General features: G+C 39.2%; 1 protein-coding gene across 19 annotated transcripts in view; it reads right to left on the bottom strand.

The window, feature by feature from the left end:
• Window positions 1–26,412, bottom strand: part of ZMIZ1 (zinc finger MIZ-type containing 1) — a 341,851-nt gene that overhangs the window by 130,010 nt on the left and 185,429 nt on the right. For all 19 annotated transcript variants that reach the window (XM_086899623.1, XM_086899610.1, XM_086899616.1 and 16 more), the window contains one exon: window positions 9,991–10,104. In XM_086899623.1, coding sequence (XP_086755749.1) covers window positions 9,991–10,104 — 114 coding nt within the window. The remainder of the gene's footprint in view (window positions 1–9,990; window positions 10,105–26,412) is intronic.

The following is a 26,412-nucleotide window of genomic DNA, read 5'->3' as shown; positions in this document are numbered from 1 at the left end:
GGAAGAGGATCTATCAAACAAACTGGTGGACTTGTGCTGAAGAGGGCTTTCTCTGGTCCCTTCTGCCTCAGCCTGGTCAACGTGACTAGGGCAGTACACACCTATTTCCTTTACAAGGAATGGTTAGGTCAGCTATGGTAAGTGTTTACAGCACTGCAAAATGAACTCATGGTTGAACACATGGTGCCAGTTGCATGTTGCCTGAAATTTTTAACAAGGCTTACAAATATTTGCATTGACTATTTCAACTTTTTCTTTCAACTGTGACAGGTTAAAGATTTTTATTTCAAAATTAAGGTCAGTGGAATAGATCATACATCCTCCTCCCAAGACCATGTTTCAGGTGGTCTACAATTCAAGTCAGATGTTGCTCACATGGTACTTGTCAAACTTTCCTCTGTATGCAAGGGACCCCCCCAGATTTTAAATAGATACTGAGAATTCTCAGAAACAAGATGACAAATGCATCGGAAGAGCATGATCCACAAAACACAAAGAAACAGCCACAGGACCTTTGGTAAGTTTAATATATTCAGGTCAGCAGACCCTGATGAAATTTATCTTTGAGTGCCTCAAAGGAACTTGCCTGGACAAAGAGTGTAACTGCTAATGTTACACTCATAAACTCATTCAAGACAGAGAGCTTGCAGATATAACAAATCAGTTTTTAAGACTGTAAAAGGTGACTCTCAGAAAGTACAGATATCCAGACAAACAACAAAACAAAGTATTAATGAAGTACTGGGTGAGCAATATAGAACATCATCATGAATCCATCAGCACTGTGCAATTTCGTTCTTTAACAAGTTACCATATCCTAGCTCTAATACATCTTTTGACATTGCCTTATGTAACCCTATTGTAACAAATGAATATAGTCCAGATGGCAAAAGTATAAATTTACTCAGATTATTAATTGCTAGTCTTTTGTCAAATCATAACTTGTGGTTGTTACAGGTAATTTCTATGTATTTCAGTCCTGACTTGGACAATGACAGTAAACTGCAAAACTTCTAGGTGGTTTTGTAGGCAAAAGAGTCTGCAAAAACTTGACAGGGTAAGAGTTTAAAATTATCATTATAACCTGGAAAAATGTTGCAAAAATTAGACCAAAGACACAGATGAAATACTACAGATCAGAAAGAAAAATTAAATACCTAAATAGAAAATTAGGAACAGACATTCGTCTTCTCAGTGTATATGTAATTCATTGGGAAAATGTTTGAGGTATTAAAAGTCATCAGGCACTAGAAAGATCTACCTATCAGTCTCTGGATTTTGGAGGGTAAGGGGACTTATAGTAGACCAAACTGCATCTGTATCACATCCTGGTTTGGAGAAAAAGAGTAGGCAGCATGGTCCCTTAGGTCTGTCCCAAGCCAAGATCAGTGATTCCAGACCCCTGCTGCCGACTGGAGCCATCCAGCTCAGTCTGAACCCTGTCCCAGGAATTCTACCACATTTGAAAACCTCCTGTGATTTCAGTCTTATTCAGGTACCAGCACAGATCAGGTGGGACTAAGGCAACAATTTCAATAACCTGTTAAATGTTATGGCTAAGCGATTACGATACCATTTGCAAACATACTTTCTCTAAGTACAAACTCAAATCAGCAAAAATTCAGACAACGTGTAGCTGGCACCACGTGTTCAACCATGACTTCATTCTGCAGTGCTGAATGTGTGAAGAACTTATATTATTTGACTTAACCATACGTACTATAGCATTCCATGGAAAAGTAGTGCATTAAAAAAACCAAAACCAAACAGACATAGTTGCCACTACCACAATCAGAAATTGAGATTATCGTCCTTTATCATGGGTGAGAAAGGCCAGCTCAAGGTTCAACACCTAATATTTCTCTGTGTTATTTTACAGTAACATTCCAAACAGCTAGACTTTATAAAAGCTAGCCTATTTCCTACACACACTTGCAACACCTAGCTTTTATTTAGATTTTGATATGGCACTAACAGCTATTTTAAGGTGTCTTTAAAGGAACATATGCCCTATCTGCAAATAAACATTATTATAAATTCAACTGCCAGTAAGAAAATCTGATCACTCCAAACCTCTGAAATCTTTAATCTGAGTAATTCAGATAAGCAGCATTCAAAAAGGAGACATTGCATTCACTGTCTGTGACTCAGCTCTGCAGAGCTCCAGATGTCTGAACTCTCAGGGTCATTGCCAGTGAGAAGAAAATGATGAGAGTGAGGTTTTAATTACGTGAAAAGCCGACAAATATAGCTACCAGCATCTTATCTTTGCTGAATTTACCTGCAATACTCCTCCCTCCCCACCTTCTGCAAGGCTTAGGAGCTTCACCTCGGAGCTTCACTGCCTGTGCTGCTCGTCATCACCCCACGAAGAACTGGAACAATGTAGCTCTCAACCTAACAGCCCTGTTAATCAAGAGAGCTACATGACTGCTTATTTCTAAACTCCCTTCCCATTATGTTGCACTTTCAATGAAACTCTTAACTAGCAGCAGTCAAGAGCACTCCCCCCTGCTGGCATCAGAATGAATTTTACCAATTCAATTTGCTGGTTGCTCAAAACTAAAAATGCCAGCTGATTGCTAGTTCAGACGGCTCCGTGTTCAGCCACTTGTGCATACTTGAAATTATCTGAATGCAGTTTGAAGACTACAGCAGAAATTTTGTAATTAGAATTCTGCAATGTAGATGGTAATTTTTCCCCCTCAGTAACACACAAAGATCAGATAAACAGGAAGCAAATTGAGGAATTTTGCAACATGAATAGTGATCTGCCTCAAACAGGGAGGGGGGGGGGGGGGGGAAGAAAAGAAAAAAGGTAGGAAAAGGAGGAAGAAATCTGTGATCTGAAGTTCTGATCTGATGAGACTCTTACACTCAGTTGCAGAAGGGCTGCCTCAACAATAGAGACAATCAAAGCAACTCAGGGAAGTTATATATATCGTTAAGTAGTTTCTTGCCTTTGATGCTTGAAAACAGACATTAAGTAGGTTCTGCAAATGTAAGAGACTTTACAGAATGCTTGTATTCAAATTAGAGTTTTCTTAAAAATTATTTCCCACTCCATAAGCTGGATAAGGGCCATGCTTTCAAAGTAAATATGCCTGCCACGTACTTCTTGACACTTCCTGCAACAGTGACGTAAATCATGCAGAATGAGAGTATCTCCCCCTTCACATCCTCTTCCTCTCTGCACGTCTCTAACAACCACAAACATCCAAGAGCAGGTCACTACACCCAACCCTCTCCCCTGAAAATTGTCCCAGAGGAAAAGAGGCAGGGATTGTGCTGTAATTAACCCAGCTGATCACAGGGTCACTGCAATACTGTTCCCACCTGAGTCCTGGCACACTCTGAACAGTGATTTGCATGAAACTTACACCAGGATTCCAAAAGCACTTCACTTTGGAGAGCAGCATATCTCCAAGAGTTTTACATAACCCATAGCAAGACTAACAAAGTTCAGGTGCAAAGGGCTTTGGGAGAGCACGGAGTGGAAGGCCAAGCAGTACCACTGAGCGGCTGTGAAGCAGAGTGTGCTGTGTGTGCTGGCTGCAGCCTGGCAGTACAGCACGTACGCAGCCCTGCAGCTCTGCCAACACCCAGCTGCGTGCTCAACAGACGCGGGGACACCATCATGGGAGCAGCATTTCCTCCACCTGAACCTCCTGCTCTGGAAGCCTTGGATACAAAGAGTAAATGGAACATTTCTAGGGCTCTCACCGGGCAGCTGCAACCTCCCGTTTGCTGGGTATAGATCTGCTGAACCAACTCTTCCATCTAATTAAGCACATTCAAATCCTAATTTGATTAGAAATCTGATTTTTTGGAATGTTGCAGGTTGATTTTTGATTGTGGACTTTCCTGCATTAAACAGAATGAATCCAGGCAAGCATGAAGTCGATGCAGCAGCAGCTGCATTTGCAGTCTGAAGCATCCTGTTGTGGAAACCTTACATTATTTGGATATGACATTTTTGTATTTTTTCTTTTTTAACATGCATGTCTTTTTTTTTAACCAATTATGCTCTTCATAACATAGCAGACAAGCTAAAATAGATGCCTGTATTATGAAACTGAGACCAGTTAGGGTTTTTTTTTCTCCTTAAAATGATCTAAAATCATCTCTACAGTCTCAATTCCAGGATTTTCTGAAGAGATATCCAAATCAAAAGATTACTGTACTATTGTATCAGTATCATTAAAACATGAACTTTCAGCAGATACTTCCATCAGTTTATCATTGATGCTTGTTATTTCTACAACTCTCAGCAGCAGCACAGAGATGTAGTAAGAACTAAAAGCAGAACAAAAAAATTAAACCTGTAAGCTTTAGATGAAGTACAGCTAGGACTACAGCTTTGTGTTCTGTCTGTTTGCTTGTTTTAAATTAAAAAGAAATATTTGTTTCACAAACATGGGCAAGTTTCCCACATCTGATGACTGAGGTAGACCCAGTATTTGGAGAGGAAAATCTAGAACATTAAGATTTGGGGAGAAGGCACTTTTAATTACTAGTTCAATGACTATTTCAGCATATTTTTTGTGGATGATCTGGGGTAGGAAGTCTGCATCTTTTGGAAGCAAAGAGAGACTCAGATCCCAACCACAGTGGTTAGAGATAACAACTTTCACTACAGAAACTCTCTTACATTCGGTGATTTGTCGAGGAGTCAGCTCAAGTAAGCAAACCCCAGTTACCTAAATTCCTCCTACTGTCCAAAACCATTGTAGTGATGGATTTTAATTTCTTAGATGGAGCCCCTAGGTACAGCTACAGAGTAACTGCACACAGCTTTGCTTCTCTCACTCTTTTATTTCTTGATCAGACACACTGAAGAGCCCTAAAGAATGATAAACTTGGTGCCTTGTTAAGCTTGAAGCACAGACAGAGAACAAGGCAGTGACTTTATGGTCCTTTGCTGAAGACTAGTCTGTAAATCTGTCCGTTTTGCTCTCAGCTGTCTCCTCATTTCCATCTCTCCTGCAGCACCAACACGAACATTATCCAAAGCCTTCACTAAGATCATTTATATGTTAAACTGGTGGGCAAGAGCAGACCTATGGGATGAGTCTACACTGGACCTAAGAGGCAGAAATGAACAAAACAACCTGGGCTAAATGCTGACTGAAAGTAATTTCTATTGCAGTCTACTCTGAAGCATTCTTTACTGAAAAGCTTTTGACCAATATCTTGCTTTTGCCTCCCATACACAGAGATATAATTCAATTACTGTGTAACTTGTTGCTCAACATTACTGTTAAATGTGACTTTTAGTATCCACATGGATTGGGAAATGGTTAGGAGAAAAGTTAACCTGTGAGTGATTCAAGTACTTTGATTTCTTTGTTTGGACTGGTATCTGATTTGGCCAAATTAGGGTTATTTTTTTAAAATGCTGTGTAGTAACTAAAGTTGTTTATTTCAGAAGACTGTAAGGTAATGCCATATATATAGTACATTTTTAGAGAATTATATTCTTAACTTTATCAAGATTATCAGCCTTGCCATAACATAATCTAGTGCTAGAGTAAGAGATTTTTTCAATCCTAATAAAAACACAGCTATGTCTGGTTTGGGGAAAGTGGAGGCTGTTTTCATCAGCTCCCCATAGCACTATGGAAGAAGTAGTATGATATGCAAAAGAATACCATAACCATTGCCATTTCAATAATTTATAGAATTAGTGCTTCCAATGAGAATTCAGTTTCTGGCCTACAGATTGCCTATTTGATTCAAAAATAACTACTGTTGAAAAATAACACCTAGCTTTTCTTGGCAAGTTTGAAGAAATTTTATTGTCTCTGAGAAAAATCATCATTTGTTTGCATGAGTTTTGTACAAGTTGTTTAAGGGAACCTTTCCACAGCCTGTAGCTTGCAAGAAATAAAACAACTAACTCATTATTTATCTGTTAAAATAAGTATTCTTTATAAATTTTTATTACCCACTCACTCCAGTGATTTTCTGTAATGGGTAAGCACAAAGAGTTAAGCTCTAGAATTAGTGTCTGTCAGAACTGTTTGAACATAACAACACAGTGCACATGAATCACATTTTGGTCAAAAGAGGCACAGCTTTTGGGGCTTAGTTAATGAAAAAATATTTTCTATTTATAGCACAAGCCATTGGTTTACCTATGTATCCTTTTCACTTTGACTGCTTGCACTGCACAGAAATACCCCAATTTTATTTGTGGGCCTTGACAGCATTAGCCTAATTTCTTTATTACAAAAGGAAATGATTAATCATTTAATGATTAATGAGTAATTATTTAAAGTATCTTACTTAACAAATGCAAAGTATTTGACTACTGATATGAAGTTTACATACCTTATTAGGTACCTCTCTGGCAAAATTTAGCTGTTGCATCAAATCCGGAGTTTCCTCTTGAGATAAGAAAAACATTCCTATTATGCTGCATACAATGTGCATACTGGAGCCCACAGTAGCATATGTAACTCCAGGATTATAAAGTACTGCTGATATGGAAAAATTATCTATTGCAAATAGCCAGTATGTATACTGTGCACAGATTAATCTCAAAAAAAACCCCAAAACCACCAAGGAAACATGTTACACATGTTGTTGTTCAACAATTGCTGTCCAGCAAACTCATGAAATTTTCAAGCCACCAAGATTTCTCTAAGTGCTGGTGTTATAATTTAAGAAAACCCTCCACAACAGCCTATTCTCTATATATATATTTATATATTCTGTATATTATTATCAAAGCAAATAATTCCAGAAATGAAGCTGGAAGCTCTTCTGCTATTGCCCAGGCAGAGTATTTCTAAAATCATTCTTCTGCACCTATTCTAAGACAGCAGGAAAAAAAACATTCAGGTGGTTAAAAAGTTACCAGACATTACTCACAGTCCCAACACAAAATTGGTAAACAGAACTATTTCTAAGAAACACTTCTTAAATTAAAGCCATATTTCCAGATTGTGGGCATATTTGTCTGTTATTAATAGGATTAAAGCTAATTGGTTAATTTTTGCAAAAGCCTATACATAAGACTTAAATGATACAAAGAATCTGTTATACCTATCTGTGATAATCTATTAAGCTGGCTATTCATACCACAACAGATCTGTTTTGATGCTGTCAGTACATCTGCTGCATTTCAAGTTTGCAGTGTGTCAGTGAATGGTTTGCACATTTCTGAGAGATCATGCCCTTCTGCATTCATGACATCCTAATAAATTTCAGTTTGGATTAGTGTATATCATGATACTGCTCAGAGGACATGGTCATTTCGTATCCCTTGATGGTTCCAGAACAGTTTAGCATACCACTTTTTCCCTGGTCAGAGTTAACAGAAGAGAATGTCATAAAAATAAAAAGAAATTAAAAAAAAAAATAATTCAATACTACAGAGGGGAAGCTTTATGAGCAAGCAAGCATTTTTAATATTTGTAGAATTTCCAAATTAAATGCCTTAAAGAACCACACAGCTCAAATGTTGTAATGATGTACATTTGAGGATTACTTGCTTTAAAATATATATCCAAAAATATGGAAATTTTAAGGGAATTTGATTTTGAAGGTCATTTTAAAGGCTGGCAAAATAAAACACTAATCCTGTTCCAGTGGTTGAATAGACTTTCATACTGATTTTTCATTTTTCTTTTAGCCTAATCCTCACAAAGAAGGACACTGGTAAACCTTGTTAGCATTAAGAAAAATAGGCTCCTGATAGTACAGAACATTTGCAGCTATGCAAACTGATGTTAAATTTACTCATGATATTCCAGTATTTCAGCTAGCTTTCACTTATTTGCAACTTTCTGAATAATTTCTCTGAAAACAGACTGAAGTTCTATCAATGTTTGTTAAATAAAAGTAGATAAACCTCTTTTCCTGTAAGGAAATGACAAGTCTCAAAATCCACGTTTGCTAAATTATGAATCAGAACATATTAATTAGACAGAAATTATGTATGAGTAAGCTCAAATAGAAAAAAAAAATGTAAGGAGAAAAATAAAAAAAGAAGAGACCTTGCCCACTGTATTGCTAATGCATTAAGAAGATACAGGAAGTACAAACCTCTTGGGATACAACCAGGCTGTTAAGTCTGTTTAATGGGAAGCAGGAAGAGGAAGAGGGATGTGCACAGTGAGAAATTAAAGAATATCTTTCTTAGAGGGATTTTAAAATTAAGAACAAGAAACATATTCATTGCAGTTTATAGGCATTCTGCAAATCCTGTGTATCTATCAAACACAGAACAAGCCACCTGGTTAAGTTCCTGTGTTATTTCCTTGTCAGGAATATAATGAGATTACAACATGTGATAAAGATGCTGCTGCCAGTCAGTCCTACACTGCAGAGAGTTCTCCCACAACAAGCTTGGGAAAGGGGGACATGCCACCCTGTTCAGATTTCAGGGAGAAGTATGAAGCAAAGCAACACATGTGGCTCAAATATTAACAGCACCTAGATAGTAAGGTTGTTCTTTTTTCTTTCATTCTCGTCAGAAGAAAAACAGTATTTTCATTTCAACATACTGAAAACCATGTATTGTGTTTTACCTCACCAGTTTTCATGGAACATTTCCTGCCCACTTTCTGTACACTCTGTGAGGAGAATGAATCACTAGCAGTCAGACCTTATTTTGACCCTCCACTTGGGCAGGGCTGAAGATCTGCTCATGCAGAAAGGAAAGATTTAAACAGCAAGGAAGTCACAGGTCAGACTCACAATGTTCTAACAGGGGCTGCAGAGAAATACTGTGCACAGACTGCCCAATCACACTTGAGGTGAATGACTCCTTTCCCAAAAGCTACCCTGAAAAATGCTAACAAAGTTTTAAAAAAGTATAAATAAAATATAGTTGTGGTCACATTGGACATTATGTGCATTTTTTCATAATTGATGCTACCAATAACTTTTACTTCAAACAGAATTGTTAAATATTCTATCTTTGGACTTTTCAAATTTAACATACTTTATTTTATTTTTTCTCTAACTGGAAGTTTATATGCATCTCCTGTTATAATTGGATTTATTCTAACTTTTTGACATACAAATCTGAGGGATGCTATACACTGGAGCACACTAAGATGGAGCCATTCCTTAACATTTGGAATTCTGGCAACTAAATCTCAGTCTTAATGTCTGTTTTATATATACCAGCTACACAGTGCATGAAATAATCCATGCACTTCTGCCCCACAACAAATAAAAGGACAGTCTCTTCATTAATAATTTCAGAATTTCTGTTTCTTTTGTGACTATTTATTTAGACTATTTACTATCAACTTGCTTGGCAAATTGCAGTGAGGCGTTTAACCCTCCTGCTCAGTCAGAATTTAATTCATCTACCTTCTTGACTCCACATAACAGTTCTGGACTGCTGCTGCTGGAAAATAAAATTCTCCAAAGAAAAAATGCACAGACAAATATGTATTTTAATGTATTATAATGAGGTCTCCTTAGGAACTACAGTGGTCTTAATGAACAGTGAATGGTAAGAAAAGCACTGAAATCAACAGAACTGTTGGAATTAGTAATTCAGGATTAGACCTGCAGTCAATACATGTAACAAAGTAAGCTGAACAGGCATGTCAGAAACACTGTTTGGCTGGAAGCACAGCATACTCAGAATAAAAGGCAAGCAGTCTTTCAGCCCTACCAAAAATGCCAAGGGAAAACAAATACCTGGAAAGTTCATTACTCTGTAAGAACATGGTTCACCTAGCAATTTCAAACTGTATGTGTATAACAAATAGCCTGTGCATCTGAAATTAATCTAACCAAAAATATTTAGCCCTCTTATGCTCTAACTTCTTGTTATTGCATTTTTGCTTCCTGCTAAGCAATGGAGTCATAAACAGGTCTTAGGATCTGGCTTTATGTATTTAAGGTAAAATGACAAAAATTCCCTAAAAATGCAGATTCTGAAAATCAAGCTCCCTTGGCCACAGGAGAGTGAACACAGTATAAAACACAACTGGAGCCACTGTCACAGTAGGATGGACATACCGTCAAACAACCCATCAGGCTCTGCTCAAACGGCCTCTGGAAGGCTCTGGGGTCTCCACACCAGTCCAGGAGCTCTGTTGCTGCATTATGGAAGTTTGCTGGGTTCTGTAAGTGCTGGAAAGGGAAGGCAAAGCAACATGGTAAATAACATACACAAGGGCTGAGATATCCCTTTCTACATCATATTACTGCAAAGTGTGGCATGTAATTCAAAAGCAAGACTTTAAACTGCACAGTGGATGCAGAAAATCCTACTATGTTCTTATTAATACTTACACTGTTTTCTGACATGACTTCATTAGTTAGAGACAAGCTGTAGCTGAAATACCAGAGCTCCCTAAACTCTTTCTTCCACAACACCACCTCTCCCACCTGCAAATCATAATGGATTCTACTTGGAAATCAAAACTGTCTGAGCCCAAATTAAGGGAAATTTTAGTTTCAGGTTCAATGTCTTTGAAGTGTGCATATGCCCCACTGCTGGGACATGCCAGCACAGCACCTTCCAATAATCAAGATTTCAATCTTTGCTGCTGGCCAATGTGGCAAATGTGACAGACTCAGAAAATGTCAGGGACAGGGAGAAGCACACTCACTATACCAATCCTTTCTAGGAGCCTTGGCTTCTGCTGCTCGTGACATCACCATGAGCAATTAGGGTGATCAGCTTCAGGATCATGAAAAATGGAGGGTTATTTCTTAACTGAAAATACCTTTACATGCACAGAAGGAATGCAGACATTTCAGAGTGGAACCCTACATCTCCTGAAGAGGGTGGCAGGATTTTGAGAGGGAAAAACAAAATCTGGATTTTGAAATTTGCATGGGAAATGGATTATTTTTTTGACCTAGCACATTAACTTCTGCCTTTATACTGAACAACCAGAAGTCCTGTTTTTAGAAGCAATTGGTAAACTTACCTAATACCATTGTTCACACTATCATCCCTCACTGTCTACATTGCCAAAGTATTCCAGCATTTTAGCTGGAGCAGAGGGATGGAACAGGAAAGAAGAATTTCAATTTACATCAGCAATATTGCTACTAAATTCTCTGGGTGATGGTAGATGTTTCAGTGAAAACTCCAGAAACAACAAGAAGAGAGAGTATTTAGGAATTGTTGGGGTTTTTTAAGTAGCAGTTTTATAATTCTTGGAATTGCTGAGAAAAGTATGAAAATGATATGAGTGTTTTATCCAGGAGGCACAAATCTCAGGGGCATAATTTTTAAAATATATCATTACTTTTAAATCAGTTGCATAACTTGGGAAAACGTGACTGCTCATTTCTAAGCATCTGGAGGAACTATAATGTTCACAACCTATTTTTTCTCCCTTCATCCCCTCATGCCTGAGTAGCTGCATATATTAACTTCATGACAAATGAAGGGGGAAAAAAAAATCCTCCCATGCCAGGTTTTCAGGAGTTCCCAGTCTGTGAGCTTTTGGATCATGTTACATTAAATAATTCTTATTCAATGAATGCTCTTGGTCAGAGGCCTTGTTTTAACAAGAGATGACTGACATGCAGGGCATGGATTTTCAAAACAATAGCAGAATTTGAAAAAGCAGACAGGCATTGTGCAAAGCTCTATCAACATGGGTACAGCTCCCACTACCAACCAGTGAGAGCTGTACCTAGGCTGCATTTCAGAATTTCATCTCTTTGATGGCTGACTGTCTACTTGTTGGAGGAGTAAAACGATTGTGTACACAGATTTAAGGCAAGAATCCATGTAAGTACATGTAAAAGCCATATTTTAAGGCTTCCTGTAAGAAAAACAAAAAACAAACCCACAAACAGAGCCAGCAGTTTGGGTTATGAATCTTCCAAGTAAAAGGGAAAAGGAAGCCTTTTTGAATGCTTCACTTAAACCTCAAGAGAAGTGACTGCCTGACACCAAATCTCTCAGTGAATACTGCTCCTTCCACAGGCCACTTTGATCTGCAGGGGTAAGAGAAGTTGCTTCAAACTCCTCTACAATAGCACACGTAAGCTCTGCTAATATCAAATACACTATTTCCAGAAGGCAAGAGAGGCACATGAGCTGGTGAACAAATTACACCATACTGAATACCTACTGTACTGACAGGACTTAGGTCACATCTCTCAGAAGGGAAAAAAAACGAAAACCCCTTCCACACAGAAACAACATAAAGAAGAATTCACTGAAAGATACGCAATTCTGTATGTGAAACAGTTTTTAGCAACTCTTCCCTCCTTGTGGGAAGGAAAATGAATTGACATTCATTAATCAAAAGCCCAAAGAGCTACATTATATTTACTTTCACCAGTGTTGCTGCTTGCCAGCTACACCCATCTTCTACTAAAGCCGACATCTTCTACTAAATGAAATTTCCCCATTGAGAAACAGACACTATACCTGAATGAGAATAATTTCCATAGATACAGGCTAACAGATAAAAAGCTGGGCACACCCTCATCCATAGGCTAACTTTCAGTTTGGCACCACATGAGGGTAATTTCTACTTACCATAACACCATCGAAAAACAGCATTTTTTTTTCCTTAGATTAAATTTCAACATGTATTAAACTTCCACTTTCCAGGGGAGGAAAAGGCTCCTTCCAATTGTCTGTGCCAAAGCAGGGGTGACCCCAATGACTTGGTTTTAACTGTTTGTTCTGCAACCCTCCAGCAAGTTATTTCACTGCATCAGGACTGACCCTGAAGGACACTGTCAGAACCCACTTAAATACAGAGGGGATACTGAAATCCTGACTTTTTAAATGCAACTGCCTAACTAAAACTTGTTTATAAACTCACTGGGCAAGATAAGCAATTCAGTTAGTTCCATCATAGACTAAAAAACTCCAAACAAAACACAGGAAGAAGTCAGAATACCAGTGTGTCCTGCCTCTGTGGAGTGGATTTGAGTAGTTTATGGGATGACATAAAAACTGGACTCGAGAGGAAACTTCCTGCAATGTCACACACAGTTCTGTCTGGGACATATTTCTCACAGCTTTCTGACTTTCTAAATAATTTTAAACTCAGGTTCTCCTCCAGTTTTTCTTTTTTGTATTACAAAGGCCAAGGCTACTTTTGTGGAAAACAAACAGAAGATCCAGCATGAACCAAAGCCTGAAGGCAGGTGCAATTCCTTCCCTCAGTTACGTAAGAAAACATTCCTAATGCCTACTGTGATTTTTATTTATTGACAACTTAAACACTGTATGTGGAGCAAAAAGCCCCAATGTCATTCACATCCTCACAACAAAAAGCCTGCCTGAGAAGAATATTACATCTACTGTATTCATCGAACAGGAAATTAAAGAGATATTCTCAGTTCTCGATCCAAGAACAGAAGTACAAAACAAAGCTTATGCCAGATCCATCCATCAGCTTTGTTGTGAAGCATTTTCCATGCATGGCTCTGTCCTCTTCAGCTGAAATTATTGGCAGCATTTTGAAGAAGCAAGGCAGTGTCTGAAGAGTCTCTTCTGAAATTGTGCCTCTTGTAAACAAGGGGAAAAAAAATCCACCTCATTAGTAGCTGGTTTAGAAAAAAGGGACAATGAACCAGATCTGGTTACGACACGTCCTGGTGTATCTTCAAAGCTGCTAGTGAAGGGCCACCTAACAGCACCAATGCTTGCAAGCAATCATGTTTTCAGCAAGTGGAGAGGATTTGTATGAATAAAATCTGAAGCAAAAATGAACAAAGCCAATGAACTGAATGAAAGAGTTATTTACCAGATTGCTTTCAGTATCATTTGCTTTTTGGAAGACTATTAGCAAAACATGACAATTTCGATAATTGAAAAAATTTAGACAATTTTCCATCTAATCATTTATAACACCCCAAATCTAATATTCCCTTAGCCTGAGTGGAACAGGAATCACAGAAATCAAAGAAATACTTGATGCATGAGAGCATACCATTACTGCAGGAATCACCAGGTGATGTTCTAAGGGGAGAGTCTGAGTTTCAGAGTCAGAATCTTTTGTTCTATGTAGCTCTTCAATTAACAGTCTGGTGTAGAGCAATAGAGACAACAGCAAAAGACTTTTTTCTCCATTTTACTATCTCCAAGATGAGTGAACTCTAACAGCAAAGCCCTTTTCTGAGGACTGCTGACATTTGGGCTGGATTCCAGGGAAGATGGGAACATCTACTGCTGCTCATGACCACCTCAGGTTTAAATGCTCTATTTACCATCTTTGTAAATTTGTACGGACATACAGGCAGGGGATGCCGGTACAGTAAGACCCAAGTTCACCAGATTCCACTGCAACTGTCTGTGTGTCCATTCCATGGTTCACTGCTCACTTCCTGGAGCGAGGGTGACAACAATTGCATTTAGAATTACATGTAACAGCTGACATGGGGCAACTTTTGGTCCCAACATTTCAAAATACAGCCACCACTTGAAATTGTTACTCCCTTCCAATCAAACAGTGATCAGAAAGTCTTGATATACATTAAAAAATCTGCAACGGGCATAAAAATAGAAACTTCATTTCACATATGATTTCAAACCCATATGAATTAAAAATAGGTATATAATAAAGCTCCTATTATTTAGAAGGATACTAAAGCACAATTGAGCACTCTCAGTCATCTCACCAACATCAAAGTGGGTGGAAACCACTTTCTGCAACCCAAGACTCAATATGATTTTGGAGACTGAAACCAATTACCCACATTGGCAAGAACAAACAATGGCCTTATCCTCTCTAAATACAAAGTTCTGCAACCCATTTGTACACTTGTATACCTTAGACAGAACAGTCTAGTAAGCAACACAAGAATATCAGTCAAAATTAAGAACAATTACAGAGGTTTAATATTATCTCACACCAAGAAATGCTAACGTGACAGCAATGGTATGGAAAGTGAGTCATTTAAACACAAAATCCATATGTTCCAGTTTGCTGCTATAGAAAACAAATGCTGAATTTCAATTTACAAATGACATCTCTGGTAGAGGGCTTTTTTCGTCTTTTCTGTGGAATACATCAGACTGAAGGCACAGACCTAATTTGCCACAACTTAACCTATTCAAAATGAGATGTCATGCAAATAAGTATTTGAGCAGCAAACTGCTTAACTATGCTAAACAAGTTATTGCATTTATTTACGTGATGTCGCAGCAAATTATGAAGGCTGACTCAAGTTGTCTGTTTGTTTTGTCGAGTTACGTCTGCTCTGTGTCTCACTCCTTGATTTAATTGAACTGCTGAAGATAATATAACTTATCACACAGACATTATGCCATGTTGTAGATTCTAGGTTAATTAACAGTAGCCTACAGTAACTGAATTTCTCACATGGTTAGCCACTTGGACCCTGTCTACTGTCTAGCTTCACTAATCAACGAGTCTGGGAATTTTACATCAGCGACACAAAACACTGGCAACACAGGGAGCTTTTCAGAGCACAGAAAAAGAAAACACAGAGAGATGTAGGTAGCTTTTTCTTCGCTCTGAAATTAACCCCTTCCTACACACCATGTGGCAAAGCTGCATGCTTGGCAAACGTTCTGGTCCACCAGCTGGGAGAAGTGAATCCAGGAGGCAGCTGTTCTCCTGCAGGACTGAAAGTCTGGGCTGCTCTTCCCCAAGCACTGGGGCTGCCAGCCCTAGCAGGCTCCTGCCTCTCTGTGCCTTCTGCCTGCTGCCCTGCACCGCACAGGAGGACACATGCCTGCCTTCCTGGTAAAGTACCCCCATTCTACACTAACAATTTGAGCTGCAGTGGCCCTCCAGGAAGGCAGGCAGAGCAGGTCCTTGAACCTTAGCACTAGCAGAGGAGACAGCAGCAGTGTGAACCACTCCAGAGGGGCCCTGCAAGAGCCCACGGGAACGGGCACGTATTACAGCACATCCTTCTTGCGTACCTACACTAGTCTGAAGCTGACCTAAATCTTAATATACACTTTGTTGGGAATGCTTAGTCTTATGGCAGGCTGTCTCTGTGAGCTTCTTTGCCCAAACATGTACTTCCAGCACTTTCAGCACCTCACACCACGCTTGCTGTTCTGACTGCTCTGACTGTGATCTAACTTCCCAAATGCTGACTTTCAGTCATCGCTCACACTGAGATCCCTTCTTTGACCACACAGTCATCAGACCTGACTCAAAGAAAGTGGCAGCAAACAAAAGGTAGGCCTGGGAAGGTATCAGGACTCTGCTCTCAGCAGCAGCTTTGGATTAAACGCACTGTGAAACTTCTCCCAAAGGTGGAGCTGTATCATCAATATAAGAGGATGACACAGTTAAGCTCACAGCATAAATACTCCTCCTGCATCACAACACGCTCCATTTTAAAAAGCAAACCTGTACTTTCAATTATTTCAAACCAGATAAATATATTTTATTAATATTCCTCATTATTCTACATAAAACATAATGCATACAAAGAAAGGTACCCAAAGGAAACACAGATTTTTAGTGTTCTGATACTGTACATATTTACTCTTGAGGTAATCCTGAGACTTCAGCCAAGTTTAGACTATAGGTTCATCTGAATGCTCTCAAAACTTTCCAGAAGGTCCAGAGTTTTGAGGTTTGTAAAACCCAGTCCAACTCTTCCAAATGATGAGCCAGGTACTCTGCATGACATGAATTTCATTACAGGTGGTGGCATTTGAAATGCCTGTGTATGACCCTGAAGGTCACATGACCTGCTTGCTATTTTCAGCTGCAAGCATGCGGGTTTTCAAGCCTTTCTTGACAACAATGGAAATTAAAATTCTCATATGTTTGTTAGAATCTAAAAATTTAATAAGTAAAACAGAAAAGTAGCTATCAAAATTTATATAAAAAAATAAGTATGCTCAAAACTATAATGCAGAAAACACAATTCCTTTGGAGCTAACCCGATTGATATTGGCTGGTGAAGGAGCTGACCCACTTCTCCGTGCCTACAGGACTTTTCTAACTCTTGCTGTGTATCTCACTCTGACCCTTGAGATGGGATTTGGTGGCCAGGTGCTTTGGCAGATTCTGCCAGACAATTCAGACTATCTGTTGTCCCTCTTAATGCTCATCCAGACAAGTCTGCAGTCATGTGTAATGGAAATGCACTATTGTGCAGAAGGGGGACAAAGAGGGGAGAAGGGAAGAATGGGACCGGATCAGAGAAAGGGCAGAGAGAACTGGCAGAGATTTAATGCCCTTCAACTTAAACAACCTGGGAGCAGAATTACTGTGCTCCTGCATGTGGGGCAAAGGGCGTTCAGCTCCCAAATGAAAACTAATCACCTCTCTTAAGAATGTAAATAGGATTCCTGGTCAGACACCCTTGACAGAGCATAACCAAGGGGAGACAAAGCTGGTCTCTGTGTGTTACTCAGTGCACAGGTACACTGCTACTAAACCTAAATTTGATAGCTCACTCATAAGACCTGCACATCAGCAAGAGCCATTTGCTTTTATACATTGATAGAGCCTTTATTACTCTAAACCCTGAGCAAGCTCTGTGAGTAAGCCCAACCATAAGCCTGTCTCCCCTCCTATGCAAAGGCCTCTACTTCAGATCCCCATCCACCATTGGCTGCCAGAAAGCTCAGGTACAGAAGTACAGGACAACACTACCCAAGGATACACTTTAAACATAGAAAATGACAACCTCAAATAGGTGGTTTCTCTATCTTTATTTTTTTTTTTTACGGCCAAGAGTGATTATGCACACTTTGCCCTATCCACCAGCAGCCATACTCAGTATATTAAAAACTCATCTGCAATCAATATTCAAAACAAATGGTCTTTTTCATGGGGATACAGGGGAGTATTGAGCTCTTTTCTGTCTTTTGGGAGTGTGATTTTTGTTTATCTGGATATGGGTGTAGACAGTTCAATTCTCTACAGCTCCTTTCAATATCAAAGGTTGTTTTATTTAGCAAAAAATTAAAAGACTCAAGCTGTGCAGTTTGTATTCAGATAATCCCCCTCCCCAGTTTAGTGTTTTTGAGATTGAGAGATCCCTAATTAATAGAATTATCTTGCACTTACATGGCTCATTCCATCGGAGGCTTTATAAATATTTTATTAGCCTCACATTTTGAGAGGCACTACATACACTAAGAGAGAGATTAAGACCATGTTAGCCATTCCTACTTACAAAAAACAGAGCAAATGGAGTCACCTCTGCCCCCTTTGTAGATTGCAGCTTCTTTTTCAAAAGTAAAATATTGAACAATGACCAGCACCTCTTTATCAGATATTTTGACATCAAGAAAATACTTCTTGATGGGAAAGATCACATGCTAAACAAATGAGAAAAAGAACAAATAAAAAATATGAGCATCACTGAACTGAAAAAAACCCAAGCTGTTCAGTTATGAACTGTATGAGAACAAAATCTGTATTAATACAGATTTTCATAGCTGCTTCTCTCATACACTTTTAGTATAAACTGTGTGCATAATTCAGTACTGATTTCAGAAAAGGTGAATGCCTGGTAATTGAGCAACCTTGTTCTGCTGCCTGGATCTCCTATACCATGAGTTTTGTGATGATGATTGCACACCTATATGCACGTACTGGAGCACAGATACTGCAACCTTGGCTTGTCCATTAGTTTTACGAAAGCAAAAGAATGGATTTAACATCTGATCCTCAAGAACTATACACAGAAGCCAGAAGAGCTAAAACAAGAGTCATTCCTTAACTCTGCTGATCAGAACTGCAGCATTGTCTTCCTGCTCTATTCCTTTGGACCTCCATAACTGCAGTATATTTATGATATACTTTGATAAAACTTTATGTTAAGTAAGGGAACATGCAGCAAATTAAACTTCTTTAGTCATAACTTGCTGTTCCACCCCACCCTCCCCTGCCCAGGAGGAAACTGTGACTTGGGGGTCTAAAGGCTGTGATGAGATCTGACTGAAGATGGAAATGGGGCAGACTAATGGCAGTATGCCTTCATGTTCATCTTGCAGACTTTGTACCTTCCTTATCCCCAGCATCTGCACTGCTATTATGTCAGCTGAGAGCAGTGGGAACAGCGTGGTTTACAAAGACTCCACATAATCAGAGGGGTCGGAATTATTTTTCCTTAAGCACTCACAAACTGATTTTATGGGATAAAGGTCACAAGACAAAGGTAAAACTGTTTGCTCTTTCTCCAAGGCCATGCTCAGTCATGCAAGGCTCCAGTCTCTCTTTAAATTTGCAATTACAGCCCAACAGAATGATGAAATCAGTTTGCCTAACCAGTTCACTTGCTCGTCTTGGCAAGTGAAACAAGCCATTTTCCATCAGTACCTCCCTGTTATGCCACGCTAGCATGAGATGTCTCTGTGTGACCACAGTAACAATGCTGAGGCCTCTTCAGCCTTACCATTCCAGCAGGAAATGCAGTGACAGGAGCTCTCTTCTCCAATGCCCTCATGATTTTCAGTCAGCTGTTTCAGTCCTAAATATCTCAACATATCAAGGAGTTAACTTGACCAAAACAGTGGCCACACTCTTCCTATTAGAATACCACTGCAGGATTAGAATGTTGTTTCATTATTACAGTAATAGTTACATAAATTGGTAATGGATGTTTTTGATAAAAATAGGCTTATTTGTTCTGGACTTGCTTACCTGCTGTCTTGACAAAAAAAAAAAATAATCTACTTTCATAATGTGTTTTAGTAGAAGATTAAGTGAAGGACTCAGGCAAAGAGGGGTGTCTACATAAATATTTCTGTGTTGTGAATCATTTCATAATTTGAGGTACATATCACAGCATTATGAAAAGTTTGGGTCAGTGGTTTTCTTTCATGCAGTTCTTAACTTACCAAGGTGTTTTAAGGACAATGAAGAAGTGTTACATCATCCCTTTACTGGAATATTATTGTCAATAGTGCAGTCTTTAAAAAGAAGTAACACCACCTAGAGTATAAAGTGAGTTGATGGCAAGGGGGAAAAACTAAAAGCACCAACTCCTCTGATACATGTACTGAATCAACTTTTAAAATTTAAAATAGATTAAATTTCAGGAGAATAAACTAACTGTTTTTGAAAAATAACCAATAGTCTTCAGTTATATCCTGTTGAACAGCAGCACATTTGTTTGACATATTTTGTTTTGCAATTAATTTTTTTTACTCATTTGAGTAATTTACTTACTTATTGAGCTTTTTATAGCACTTTTAATCAACTGATTTAATCTTTATTATTTTAATCTCTTAATCTATGCAGAGATAAAATCTCAAGGTGACTACTTAAAATGATGACTACACCAACTGATACCACTGTGGAAGATGTAAAACTCACATGACCTATTCTCACAGGTCCTACCAGCCAGCAAGGCATTACTGAGAGATTTGCAAATCAAAAGGAAAAATGCTCCTCTAGACAGTTTTTCAATTACAAAACTGCCCACAGCACCTGCTGTGTGACCTGCCCACGTACAGAGTTACTTCACAGAGGTAAGAAGGAGTGAACACTACCAGTGAAGAGACTTTTCCTTCAGGAGATGATGGCAGAGGTCTGCATAGCTGAAGGCTCTTGCTATTAACTTTTTGCCACTACAACTTTTTTGAAAACACCTGCTTTTACAAATGGTAAAAATGGTACACGGTCCTTATGTGCAAACTCTAAGCCATGCCTCTATGGGTTTGCTGTTGCAGACAATAGCAGCAACTCGAGTAGCAAGTACATATGTAAGAAAGAAGATCCAGAAACGGCAGGACAGAAGTCAGAGATGTCACCAGCACTGTCACATTTTCACTGCAGAGCTTTACCCAGCTGCTGACAAAAAGGACTTCTTATGTTCATCTGACACCAAGGTGACATCATGGACTCAACTTACTGATTCCTAGAATTTTCAAATATTCATCCTTATTTACTGAAAGACGATTTTAAACAACAGGCCAGATTAATTGGTTGCACAGAAAATAATAAAATTAATACTAAATCCTGTCGGTACTGGAGGTTTTCTATGTGAGTTTAAAATGTGCATTTTCCATTTTGAAATGGAAACACTAAGGATACTGACACAACTAATATGAAGAGTAATAACACCTCAGCCCTTGAGGACAGGTGCTGCAGTAAAGCAGCAGCACAGGGAACGGGCAAAGTGAAGCTGCCACAACTTTACCAATCCACCTCACAATATGATGGGTTATATTCCACCCACTGGAATCTTGTCAGATAAACAAACCAGCCAGACACTGCAAACAACAAGAAGGTGCTCTCTTCCCCCTCCCCACCAGAAGTGCTTCTAGCAAATTGCCTCTTTGCTCTTTCCCTTGCAGCTTCCCTACCAGGATGCAGGATCTAACAGAGCAGGAATGTTGACTGACAGGTCTCTAACTGGACTAGAGGAGCCAGGAAAGCTGGTCTGCTGTCAGTTTTTCCTAAATATACTTAAGTCTACTTAAGTCTAGCAGAGGAAGATGCAGCAGACTGAGCACAAAAGCAGCCAAAGAACTTGTGGCTATCGGCCTCAGAAAAAAAGATACAAAAAAAATGTAACTACTAATGCAACACTGATGGACCATTCAACCAATAAACTGTAACACTTGAGGCCCATCAAATGTCTTTTTAAGGAAAAGGTATTTTACCCCTTTAGCCTTTCAGTTATTTCATATTTAGCTGCTAAAACCCCTGTAACACTTATAGAGAACACACAAAAAAAGTATATTCTAAATAAAGGCACTCTTCATAAGACTACTTCTAATTTTCAAAGTTCTTCAAGAATGAAATTTTCATGAAACTATTGTGGGCAGTTTTGTAAGCAGATGCAAATGAAGAAAAAATGTATGGGAAGCATTTTTCCTTTTATTAAAATCTTTTCAGCTGTAATTTCATACCAGTCCTTGGTAACCAGTCCAAAATATACTAAAAATGACATGTTTAGGACTGCTTAGCATTTACATGAGTCTGCAACAATAACACTGAAGAGCAGAAGAATCAGTTCAAACACTTCAGCACTTAAAAACAGTTATGTAAATATGCAAAGAATTCTGTTTTCCCCTGAATTGCAAGCTACCAAAAACCTAGCTGCTGAATGATGAAAGAAATGGGCTTGCTTGTTTCCAATTTGAGCAAGAAAATATCAACACAAACACACAGCAATTACAACTTTTAGCATATCTCTCTGAATGGCTGGGTAGGCATGAAAAAGCATTGCTAGGCAGCAATTCAGCAAGCCTTCTGGAAGGGAAGAGGGGAGAAATGCTAATTGGTTTCTGGAAATCAGCTGTGTGACGTGTGTCTCCAATAGCGTGGTGATCCAGCATCATTCGATGATACTGCTCCATGTGCCCCCATGCACCATGACACAAGCAGTAGAAACAACCTTCTCTGTTCCCACCATGATCTAATACTTTTGACACCAGAGAGCCTTTTCACACTTCTCCTTAACCTGTTACTAACATTTCAGCACAGCTTTAGTACAGAGCCTAACAACTGTACTCAGCACAGCAGGAAGATACCACACACCCTTTCTGAAAGAGGCGGCTGCCTTGTAATTTAAATATAGAAAGGTTTTTTTCCATCTACTTCTGTGCAAGAATTTCAGAAGAAACATACAGAAACCTTACAAAACTGACAGCAAACAGAGACACAAAAGGTAGAAGTCCCTAGATTTATAACAGCTCCAAGTTTTTCAAGTAGACCCATTAGAGTAAGAGTAGAGGGATGTTACCTAACCCACTGATTTTCCCTGGAATTTGCTTCTATCACCTAACAAAATCAATGGGCAGCATCTGGTTAAAGCCACACCTTTGGACTGCTATGAAGAATGCTTTAAGAGCCCCCAGCAGATAAACAAATTATTACTGCAGCCTCAAATATGGCAGGGAATTCTAAGGGGCTATCAGACCTTAGCTCTGCACAGAAGTAATTTTGTGGTTTTGTTTGTATGGACAATGACTTAAAGAACAAAGCTTCCTCCAGTGTACCCTGAGGAGTCTCCTGTGTCATGACAAACTAATTGCACGTGTTAAGGAAAGCCTGTTACTTTGGCTTTTTCCACTGCACATCAAAAAAAAACTATGTTTGATTTTAAAGCACACACACTTACAAATACTAAGGGAATCAGCTACAAAGAGACCACACAAGCTGTTCCAGCCTTCCACAGAAGTCTAGGGGTTTTTTTAAGCATAAATACACAGCCACCTCTTCAGTTTGCCCTTTCATCTATTCTGAAACACTTCTTAACACACACTTCATTTCCTAACTAGCTGATCATATACAAGTTTTGGGTTTGTAGCTTTAAAGCACTAAAAAAGATGAAGGTAAAACACAACCTTGATCCTGGAACAGAAGTCAGCAAGGATATTGTGGGTGTCTCACAAGTCACAGAGCTGGGAAGAAAGAAGCCTGTCCTGACCCTGTGCTGAAACCTGATCTAGTTAAAGAGGCACATGGATTACCATTTATAGCATTTCTCAGGGGCTGGAGTGAGGGGCAAGGAAGGAGGCAGACAGCTCTCAGTCTGGCTGCAGGAGCCACTGCCTGCCAGCAGGGTTATAAAACTGGCAGATGCTGGGCGCCAAGGAAGGATGGTTTTCCTCCCCCTGCTGCAGTGCACCTTCCACACCACTGCTGTGTTAACCTCACCAAAAGCGTGTGTGCACTCAGGAGAACAGCAGCACTGTTTGTTCATGGTCTGGGAAGAGAGGATACCAGACTAGACCAGGAAGAAAAGACAGACACATTTTTTGTCTGACCCTGCAGTTAATCCCCAGAATCGGTGGAGACACATTTATAAATCCATGCAAGTTAGTGCTTTGCTCCCAAACTCGGCATGCACAGAGCAGTGTGCGGTCCAGTTCTCAATGGGTGAACTGGAAATTACTCTTTCTAGTATTAGTCAGCTAATGACCTGTCTCAAAGAACAAGGTAAATGTCCTCAAGCTGGAAATTTATGACCCTGTGATAGAGTTGAGTGTCTTCCAAAAAGGCAGTTAGTTTCTGTCTCTTCCTCCACTGTGGCAAAGATAAGAGCACAAGATTTTGGAATTATGAAAAAGCAAACAGCAGTTTTGATGCTACTTTCTTCAACAAAACAAATTAAAAAAAAAAAAAAAAGCAGTCATTATTCTCCAACAAAACTACAAGTACTGCCACTTGCACAAAAAAAAATTAATAAAAGAAAAAAGCTTTCTGAGGCATATTTTTGGTGTTCAGCCACTGTCTTAGTTAACTACAGTTTGTCACGAGCTGAAAACCGTTGTTTTCTTCTTCTCTTCTTTTTTTTTGGCCTAAACAGAATGGGGGAACCATGAATTCCCAAGGATTCCCAAGCAGGATAGCTCCTTTTCAGGCATCCTTTGAGTTCTGACACAAGCATGCTCCTGGTCTACCAAAAAACCCCCAAGCTTTCTTCCAGGATCAAAGAAAACAGACACTGCTACACAAATTCTGGGCAGCCTGACCTTCCCTCCTTTCCCCCCAGCCTTCATCACTGAAGAAATATCCAAGCTGCATATGCAAAAAACAGCACTACATATAAATGAAGTAAGTAGTTTAACTGACAGAATACCCATTACATAGGCAAAATGATCTCTTTAAAACTTTAGGAAGTGTAATTTGATATTCTCTTATCTAATTAAAATAGTATAAATTATGTACAGAAACTGACAGCTCTAGAAAAAGGAGCTGAGCAGCATCCTCCATTTGTCTCCACTTGATGTAAAGGTCTGTTCTTACAGCTGGAAGGTTAAATTGTTCTGCAATTTAACCTTCATTCTTCATCCTATGGGCAAGGATGGCCAAAAAGGACACCAATTTGTACCAGTCAAGGGCATGTTTTTTTCTGAACCAGAAGCTGTTCATAAGAAACTAGGATGAAATCCTCAAATTCATGTTTTCCTCCTCTGAAGGGCCATTAGATGCATTAACTTTCATTGCAGAGTAATGAAAGAGAGAGACACACCACAGAGCAAGGCTGGATTATGACCAGCAATTCTGCAGGAAAAGATTCCTATTTCTGCTCCTTGACCTATGAACTAGCTTTGTTTGATTTATTCTGAAACCCCCTCTTATAAAGGAAATATGGAGAGAAAAATCATCTGGTTTAGGTGTGAGCTGAAATCTTTTTCTGTATCACCCAAAGCAAGGCCAAACTTGCAAAACCCCACATATTTTTGCACTACAACACATTCTAGAAAATATAAACTTCCACTAATATCTAGGCGAAACTATGATAACTTAATGATGGAGATTGATGAAACTAAGAGAAGAGAAACATTCTTATAGAATCAAAGAATATACCAAGTGGGAAGGGACCTCTAAGTATTAATAAGTCCAACTTCCTGCTCCTCACAGGATTACCTAAAATTAGATCATATGACTAAGAGCATCATCTGGATGTTCCTTGAACTTCGACAGGCTTGGCGTTGTCACCACTTGCAGTGACTGACCATCCTCTCAGTGAAGAACCCTTTCCTAATGCCCAGTCTGAACTGCCCCTCTGCATTTTCCTGTGTCCTTTCACTGCTCACCAGGGAGAGATCAGCACTTCCCCTTGGCTGCTTCTCTTGAGGGAGCTGTAGTTAAAGAAATAAATTTAAAAATCCAGAGCGACTCATCCAGTACCCCCATGCTTATCTTTTATCAGTTCCTTTGATTTAGGGTGCCTGTGTCTACAGCGCAAATCTATGAACAGAGAAATGCTGTGCTACCTCAAGAAGCAATATGCATATCTCTTCAAGCACAAGTAGGCAAGTTTTTAATTTAGCTAATACAAATAAAAAACTAAAGCAGCAGGACTCTGCTGTGACCTGATCTGACAAAGAAAACTGCTCAGAAAGCAGTGAAAAAATATTTGAGAACACCATTTCATGGAATAATAAGTTTCTGCTTTTCCAGTGCAATTCAGAAAATTTCAACCAGTCTGAGTTGAAAGAGATGAACTTTGGAGCTTATCTCCTGGATCCAGATGGGATCTTCAAAATATCTGTGTGCAACTTGCATTTATGCACCTGTTTGCTGAATGCATGCATTAATGTAAACACAGGAAATATCAACACGAAAAACCATTCTCTTGCTCACCTCCTCTAAAAGGACCATTGCTATGAAAATCCTATGATTGTTGCATGTGGGTAAGAACATACATGAGGGGACAATACACACTGCCTGCAGCTCTGCAGAGCGAAGTTCAGAGAAGGGTAAAGCAAGGAAAGACAGTCTCTGCACCCTTGCTGCTGTAGTTTCACTTGGTTATAAAAGCAAGCACAGTTACAGTGGGGAAATCTGTAAATGAGACATAATTCACTGAAAGGCAGTGGCATGTGAAGAGCCCTTCATCTTCACAAACAGATGCTTCTTGAAAATTTTACCTCGCAAACACAAGTTTTTACAATCTCCATGCAAACTGATTAAGCAGCACTCTGAGCACTTGGAGGGATGCCAACCATCCAAGTTCTGAGTCTCCAGGCAGTGCAGGTCTCAGGTCAGCTACTGGATTAAAATCAAAACTGGCCCATTGCAAGTGTGGATTACTGTGCTC

Source organism: Cyanistes caeruleus, chromosome 8 (genome assembly GCF_971803275.1).
Source record: "Cyanistes caeruleus chromosome 8, bCyaCae1.hap1.1, whole genome shotgun sequence".
Taxonomy (NCBI): Eukaryota; Metazoa; Chordata; class Aves; order Passeriformes; family Paridae; genus Cyanistes; species Cyanistes caeruleus.
This window is presented reverse-complemented; position numbering and strand designations above follow the sequence as displayed.